The 8,964-nt window shown below is 40.3% G+C and overlaps 1 protein-coding gene across 1 annotated transcript in view; it reads left to right on the forward strand.

Annotated features, from left to right (window-relative positions):
• cUnh8orf34 (chromosome Un C8orf34 homolog) overlaps positions 1–2,507 on the forward strand; it is a gene marked incomplete at its 5' end in the record, with an annotated part of 83,802 nt that extends 81,295 nt beyond the window's left edge. Inside the window, 2 exon segments of the mRNA XM_084048416.1 lie at positions 1,495–1,533; positions 2,419–2,507. Coding sequence (XP_083904542.1) covers positions 1,495–1,533; positions 2,419–2,426 — 47 coding nt within the window. The 3' untranslated portion in view covers positions 2,427–2,507.
• Positions 2,508–8,964: the final 6,457 nt, after the last annotated feature.

Raw genomic sequence — 8,964 nt, forward strand, 5'->3', positions numbered from 1 at the left:
ATGCCGTCAATGAAAACGAACTTGACACCATTTAACATATTTTCTTTTCCCAGTAAGGCCTGCTGTGTCCTTGAGAGCAAATGGATCTGCAATTAATTTATGTATCAAGTCAAGAAAAAATGATTAATGTTATGTCAGAACACTTTAAATGTTCTCCAATTAATACTGTCCTGTGTTCTCAGTAAACAAAAAGTCTTGGAACAGCTACTCAGACAGAAACTCAAGTGCATGAGGGAATCAGAGTTACAACTTTTATAGACCTCATGAAACAAGAATTCTGGTCAGATGAGACTTAACCACTTAAACCCGATACACAGTACTTTGTTGACCGGGGTCCCCCAGGGGTCTGTAATTGGCTTTTCCCCCTCTACACTAAATCTCTTCGGCAAGATCATCGACAGATCGTGAGCTTGTAGATCGGTTATTTTCGCTGAATGTTCGCCCAGTGTGACATGCCCAGAAAAGGGACGTTAGGGTTCATGTGGTTGAAGCATGCAAAAAAGGTTGTCAAATGGAAATATAACCGCTTGTGACACGTTTTCACATTTTCTTGCTAAAAGAATGGCAAAATGAGTGAATGTAATAGCCCCTGGGGGGGGCATGGCGATGGTGATGATTATGATTATGTTTAGAGAGGATATGAGAGGTGGAAGAGGGAGATAGATACAGAAAGAGAAACCCTGTAGCCACAAGACGTGACAAAGCACTTGTTGGCGTGAGAGAGAACTCATAGGGTGCTAAGACTGATGATTGAATTTCTGGCTCGAACTGTGTTTGTGTGCGCGTGTGCATGCGCGAGTGTGCGTGTGTGTGTGTGTGTGTGTGTTCACCCGCTTGATACGGAGCTCGCTTCATTAGTACAGTGACACCCTCTTCCAAGCTTCATGCCAGTGCATGTGTCTGTGCTGGCGCCAACTCTATGGTGAGTGCTAAATAATGGCGAAAAAATCCATAGCTATTTCCTGTTATTCTAGAGACTTCCACAATGGGGTAACCGCACATACCCCAATGGAGATGAAAAGAAGTCTGTCCTTTTTTCTTCTCCCAAACCCTCTGTTGTTCATGTCTGTGCCTAAACCTCTCAGTCTATTCACAAATTATACATACATGTATAATGGATTTACACCAGTAGGCCTACAGCACACTATGCACTTACAACAATAATTAATTGGGTTAAATCCAATTTAATCTGTACAGCATTCACTGATAATGTAGTTGCCATTAAAGAAAATGCATGATATTGACACAAAAAAAGAAACTGTGAGAAATGGAAAACGATACTGCAAATCTTGCACAGAGCTGTTTCAAAACTTCCTTACTGTCAAAAAAGGAACAATATAAGAAAAAATATCTAAACCTACAAGTTAGGCCAATCACAGTATTGGTGACCTTATTTTGTTTAAACGGCATTAGTCATTCAGACATACACATGCATCCACTACTACATGTTTCGTAGAATAATGTGGTTCTCATTCTATCCTAATTCATTCACAGGTGGAGTTCGAGATGCCAGTAAGAGATCAGTGTTTTCAGGTGAGAATCGGACCAACTTTCTGCATGTTATCCTGAAATCAAAGTAGATAGATTTGCCATATAATATGGCTTATTATCTGGATCGCCAGTATCCAACAGCTCATGCATGTTTCTCATTAGCGTGTGTGTGTGGAATGGCATTGAGACAAGTGTTTTATTGAGCGCATGTCTGAACTTGACAGAGCCTCCATGTCTGTCTGTCAATGACCTCATCGGTAGAGCCATAACATGTTACCCCAATAACCACCAATGAGTGATTTAGAAGCCTCTGCCTTCATTTAAAGTCCAGCCAATTACACACACGGGCTAAATGGAAGATGTAGCAGCTCTGAAATGTGATTGGTGGAGAGTGCCCGTGTTGCGGGAAGTGAGGCTCCCTGCTGCCCGGTTCCATTAAGTCACTTTGGGTTGTGAGTTTACGCACAGCAGACAGCGTCAACTCTCAGCATCAACATTTTGGGAGAAGGAGAAAGTCTGTCTGGGTTCGAGGTTGTCTGCGGTTCTCCTTCTTGTGGCTCTGCTGGTGCCCACAGCTCCCAGTGTGAGGGTGCCAGTCTGGAGACACATCTGAGAGCAGGGACGCGGCCGCTTGGCTATCAGAGAGGCCAGTGCACTGCCATGGCAACCAAACCCAAAGCTGATGTATGAAGTCACCCCAGTCACTCAAATCCCCCAGAATTCACTGCATGAAATATGGCCCCTGGAACCTCCATCGGGTAGCAGCGGGCCTACTTTTCCACCTCGTGTTTATCTTTGACATGTTCAAATATTAAAGGTCTGTTTTATAGTAATTACCCCAGTTATTATGCTTATTAGCGGTTGAAAGCGTCTGATTCTGGTTTCTAGGAGACTGATGTTTTTGTCTTTGTGTTTCATTTTTCACAGGCCTATAATGGTGAAGACAGAGACATTGATCCAATCAAACAATTATGCAAACCACTGGACATTTTGAATAATGTGTACAGAGACTATTATTTTTATAACTCACATGAATTAAAAAAAAACTAAAAGAGATTGTATACTTTTTCCACAGATGCTGATATTTCCTAGACAATGTAGCCCTCGAAAACTGTACGCACCAATGTGATAGTATCACTTCTAACTATGGAATAATAAGAAATATTTTGTTTGCTTTAAAGCATGCATTTGAATCTCCTTGAGGAGTCGAGAAAAAAAAGATGCATTTTGTTGTTGACAACCAGTTTCCTTAGAGTAATGCATATTCACTTTGTGAGGGTAGCACACCAATGTATAGAAGCAATTTCTTTACATGCACTGTCCAGATGTAGCCTTCTTGAAATAGAAAGTAATAACTATGGAGGGAATATAAGGAATTCTGTGATATTAATTAAAACGATTTGGTTCATATATATTTCACAGAACATTCTGTTTTTAAACTCAACAGTCACCTTGAGACATGTTACCTACTTTAGGGATGACTTTTGTGTTGATGTTGACGATTTAAAGAGGAGCTTGTAAGTCACAATGGAAAATATTGTCTTTTTATGGCGCATTAAAAAGCACTTCAATATCGATGTCATGTTTTTGAATTATTACAACTGGTACTGTTTAGCACAGAATCGGTTCCATCCATCAGCTCAGGCGGATGACATGTCTGTGTCTTGTGCCTCCGACACTTGTTTGGGTGATGACAGGAAAAGAGAAATGTGTTCTGACCATGGCTACATTTCTTCTAACCATGCGGTGTTTGCCTGGGCGCGTGTTGGTTAAACTGTGGTCGTCTGACGGTTACATGGCAGACGTCAGTCCTAGATTCAGTTTTCCATGTGAACACATGCACGCACGCACACACGCACGTTCGCACATGCACACACGCACGCACATACACACACACACACACACGCACACGCACACGCACACGCACACGCACACACACACACACACACACACACACACACACACACACACACACACACACACACACACACACACACACACACACACACACACACACACAGTAGACACACCCTTCTCCCAGGCACTGTCTGATGATTACTCTATTCAAACTACCACGTTGTGGTATGGCATATACCAAGTCATGCCAGTTTCTGAGCCTGTCTCCCTGCAGACGGGATGTGGTTGAGCGAATGCCCTGAGCCCCAGCCTGGTTTGATTCCTGTAAAGGGATGTGTCAGAACACTAATCAGCTGCTTTCCCATGTCAGAAACCCGTCTTATAAAACACAGCATGTGAACTAATATCCCAGGTATTTCCACACAACATGCACTCGTGTTCAGTGGAAAGGGATGTGGTTTTGTAAGGATGTGTGGAAGAATGTAATGATATGGCTTAATCAACGCTGCAGCGCGCTGTGTTGATATAGTCTTCATGTCACTATAAACAATGTTTTCCTGTCAGAGAATGAAACATTTTTGCATTACATATTGTAATTTACACATATTCCTATTCGCTGGAGCAGATAAATGTCTTTGTTGGAGCAACAAATTGCCATCTGTTCCTATTTCACAGATCGCCAGCATGCAAGCTTCATTTTTTACCGTCAATATTTTCTTTTGAGTTCATGTCTCCTCTTTTCCTTCATTCGGTATGTCAGCAAACTATCAAGGAGTCAGGTGTCCAGCAGTAGAGCAAAAACATTGAGTTAGCTGAAGAGTGAAGTTACTGCAACACTAACAATGTCTAACAAAATAGAGTGTTTCTTTTCAATTCCACCACTATCAGTAACGGTGAATGTCTTGATCCTTCAGAGCACATGAAGAAGACATCTTTGGGGATCTTCATTGTATCCATTTTCTCACTGAAATGATATATCTGCACCTTCACACCATAAGAGATAAAGTTAAGGTACTTAAGAAATAACCAAGGTGCAAGTTCAGAGGTTCTGTGAAATGGGGAGACGTTAAACACCCTTAAATAAAGTGACAGGAGATTTACAATTTGTAAGATCAAATCATTTATTATCCTTAAACTAAGTTTACAATTATTTCTGAGCCTATGAAACTATTAGAATGAATTATCAAACAAACACTAAAGATACAATACCAATCAAATAACAGCGCGCTGGATACAAGAATCTCTCCCTCATCACAGAGTAAAGATGCTAGAGACAGGGCGAGATTTCTGCACTGAAGCATCCTTTCCCTATTCCAGCGTTACATCATAAAAACATTATCAATTAGATCTTGATGTTGGCTTCGGAGGACGAGGCTTCCTGCAGTTCTCACGCTGACTCCACACCTTCCCCGTCACAGGCCTCAGGACTCCTTCAACTACCTTCGATGGTCCTACACTCCCTTACTTTTGATTGCGATAAGCGTCTATGAACCCTTTGTCTATTATAATTTGGCCAAGGTATATGGCATTTTTAGTTTTCTATTTCCTCGCTGGGAACTAACACTCTGACTTCTGCTGTGTAATTTTATGTCATTTTGATATCCATATTAAAGCTCTTAGTATATTACTATAAGAGTATTACAACAAGAATATACAATTGTTATGACCTAATATTACTTTTGAGGCATCCCTAGTGCCTGTATTTTCAGTGAAACATTCCTTTCAAAAAGGGAGTAAATGAGAGAGAGGGAAAGACAGGGCCTCTCTCACTATGATCTCCTCTCCTCCTTGGTAAACACATTTTCTTTGAATAAGGTTATAATGACATAGTTAAGCTAAAACTTAACACCTTTAGTCATACTAATGATTAAAATATACGGTATATATACAGTACACAGTATAATAGTCTATATACCACTGTGTGGTTTCAGTGACTGAACTTAAAGCAGTTATATGTTTAAACAGCAGGATATAAACAGGAGCTTTTTACTCTTCTAAATTCCTCCATTTATGCAGTTTTCTACAGACACATTCCTTAAACTTCTAGACTTGAAATCTAATTTTCCTAACATCACCAATGGTAAATTGTCACACAGATTATCTCTGAAAGGGTAAAAATGTACCCAGGTACATTTTTACACTTTCAGAGTTAAATGAACACTCTGGATTTTACTGTGTACTTCACGATGAAGGTTTTTCACATTGATATTTAACTCTAGTTTGAATTATACAGTGCAGGGAATGCTGTGAAATCTCAAAGCCACACGGGAATCAAAGAGATTCAGTTTCACCCTACTGTATCCTTAATATCATATCCCTGGAGTTGGAAGCCTCCAGTCCCATACAGTGTGTTTACTGTGCTGGCTTTATGAGCCAGGCTCATTCAAAGCTGCTGCGAGGGCCACCCAGGAACAGATGGGCGACACCACTTTGCTTACTGGGAGATCCGGACCACCGTCAGTGGTCAGCGGACTGACCCAGGGTCTTAATTTACGACGTGAACATAGTGGGATTTAACCTGACGTACAGCACAAATAAATCTCTGCTGGAGCAGAGGTATGCTTTGAAGCCATATGAAGTTCTGTATTAAACATTCTCTCCCTCTGAAATGTGCGGCAGTGAGAAGAATATGTAATGGAATACTTAGCCTTGTATATGTGTGCATGCTTGTGTGTACAGCATTACAAAAACACTAAGCTATTTGGAAAACATAATGCTTAATTTATGCGTCGTCGGACAACGGTGTTGCATGCCAAATTCTCATGACATATTGCGACTGTGATCTGCTATTTTCATCATGCAACACTGTCATACAACTGTATAAATCAAGTTTAAGAAACCATTACTATGGACCTCATCTTAAATGGGAACTCCACCCACAGACGACCTCCTTTACAGGCTGGTTATAGAGAGATGGAAGGAAAGAAATGCCTGATGTGCTTCTGGAATTGAGTGGAGAAACCGAAAAGAGACTTTAAGCTACTGGGCAGAAAAGCTCAAATGCCAGCTCAGTGCATGCACCTACAACAGTGGTTCCCAAATGTTTTCATGCCAAGGACCTCCAAATGTATATATGACTGTGGACCCCCATCTGGAAAGATTTTGTGCAAGGGAGGGACCCCCATAAGAGAAGATTTGTGTTGTTAAAAATAATTATATATTTTTTCGAGAATCTTCGAGATTCGTCGAGATATTCACACACTTTGCTGGGACCCCCTGGAGCCCCTCAAGGGCCCCTGGGGGGTCCCCGAACCTCACTTTAAGAATCACTGACCTATACACTATGATAATTTCAAATTATGTTGACCTACTAAGTTACTAAGTTAGGCATTTGACCTTTATCTCCCTCTGATTTGTGCTGTCTTTAATGATGGTTTCCTTTGTGCATTTGCTCTACAGTAATGTCTTTGTTTCTATTGTTCATGTGAAAACAAATGTCCCAGAAGCACAAGAAAAACACTGACTTGCTCTGAACTTTGGAAATACATTTCCATTGGGCTTCTCCGCTCTCTACTTTAGCCAGAAACCAGAGAGTTCCCCCACCCCTGCAACACGCACGCACACGCACACACACACACACACACACACACACACACACACACACACACACACACACACACACACACACACACACACTATCTACAGTATGATGTCACACTGACGCAAAGCTCCACTGAGAATGAATTGGACAAGAAGGAAATAACGTGTTTCTGTAACCACCCTGGGTATTTTCTGGGGGAAATGAGTCCATTTTCTGGTTCACAGCTAGCAGCATATATAATTAAGCTCACTCGGGGTCATTAAAGTAGCCTAAACATTAAAATAAACTTTGAGTTCACAAAGTCTGTCCCATTCATTGTGTATGACAGTGGTTCTCAACCTTTTCAGGCCGTGATCCCCCAAAATAATCATATTTGAACTTGGACCCCTTCACCCTGACAAGCACTTGAAAGAGTTGAGGCATTCAATTTAGTTTGACTCAGTCCCACAGATAAATATTGTGAAAATAGCAGATCTACAAGCTCACAACGCGAGTAGATCGGCTATTTTCACAATTTTAGCCTCTTTCTTATATTATTTGACAATTTGGCCAATGTTTGACCAGTTTTATAGTATACTGTTTTGATGCAGTAATGGTCTTTTTCTTTTTGGAGGTATTAAAAAGGTCTTAAAAGTCCTTAAATTGTCACTCAAAATGTAAACAATTCTTGTTTACCTTTTGTTTTGAACTTAGACCAGTGGTTCTCAAACTTTTTAATTTCAAGGACCCCCAGTTTGGTAAGCTACTGTACATGTTAGGCCACAGACACCCATAACACTGAGAGTGTACAAATGGAACCATTATTGATTCTATTTGGAAACACTTTTTTTATACAGACATGTAGGGTCCATTTGGTTCTATCAATCATTTTCCTGGGGACCCCCTGGAACCACCTCAACAAGGACCCCTGGGGGTCCCCGGACCCCACTTGGAGAACCACCGGAGTAATATTAAAAACTGTGTTTATGAACGATAAAGCAATTTGAAATAAACTGATTATAGGCTGAAATTAAATACAGGGCACTGAGGGCAGGCTACATCTGTGGTGTAAAGTAACTAAGTACTGTACATTTACTCCTGCAACACATTGTGAGCTTGTAGATCTGCTATTTTCAAAAGATTTGTATACATTTCAAAACTTCAAAAAAATCTTAATGAAAAGATAAGGCCCGCACACAGCTGCTTGCTTTGTTCAGAGTTTTAATTTAAAAGAGCAACGTTTCGGTCCCTTCGGACCTTTCTCAAGCTGAGAAAAGCTTGAGAAAGGTCCGAAGGGACCGAAACGTTGCTCTTTTAAATTAAAACTCTGAACAAAGCAAGCAGCTGTGTGCGGGCCTTATCTTTTCATTAAGATTTTTTTGAAGTATACTTTTTGTGACCAACGCACCAACTAGAGAGGAACCGGGTGTGCGGAAGCCTTCTCCTCACAAATACATTTCAAAACTGAAATGGGCCCCTTCTGTGCAATGAGTACTTTCTACTTTTGGTTCTTTAAATACATTTTGATACCAATACTTTTGCACTTTTTCTCAAGTACATCTTGAATTCCGGACTTTATTACTTGTAATTGAGTATTTCTACATTGCAGTATTGATACTTTTACTTAAATAAAAAAAGTGAGTAGGCCTACTTTTTCCATCACTGGGTTACGTGCATTTACCCAAATATTAAATAACGATTTAATGAGCCGCACGCCACGCGCGGTGGGCGTGGTTCTATAATTATTTCTAATATAATCCATCATTACATCAGCGGTGGTTGACGTTAGATTATGATGATGCAACAAGAGAGATGCCAAATAAACCTGTCATCGGTGGTGTAAAATAACTAAGTACATTTACTCAAGAACTGTACAATTATGAGGTATTTTTTACTTTACTAGAGTATTTCCATTTTTTTGTAGGCCTACTTCTACTTCTACTCCAATACACCTCGAGGCAATTATTTTACTTTTACTCTACTACAATTATTTGAAAACTTTAGTATAGATACCTTGTAGACTTTGATCATTACAAAACATACTTTAACTACGTGTCCACTTCAGCCATCTATTTAAACTTTGGCTATTTGAAAGC

This window comes from Gymnoscopelus microlampas (genome assembly GCF_963454915.1).
Source record: "Gymnoscopelus microlampas genome assembly, chromosome: 22".
NCBI classification, from domain to species: Eukaryota; Metazoa; Chordata; class Actinopteri; order Myctophiformes; family Myctophidae; genus Gymnoscopelus; species Gymnoscopelus microlampas.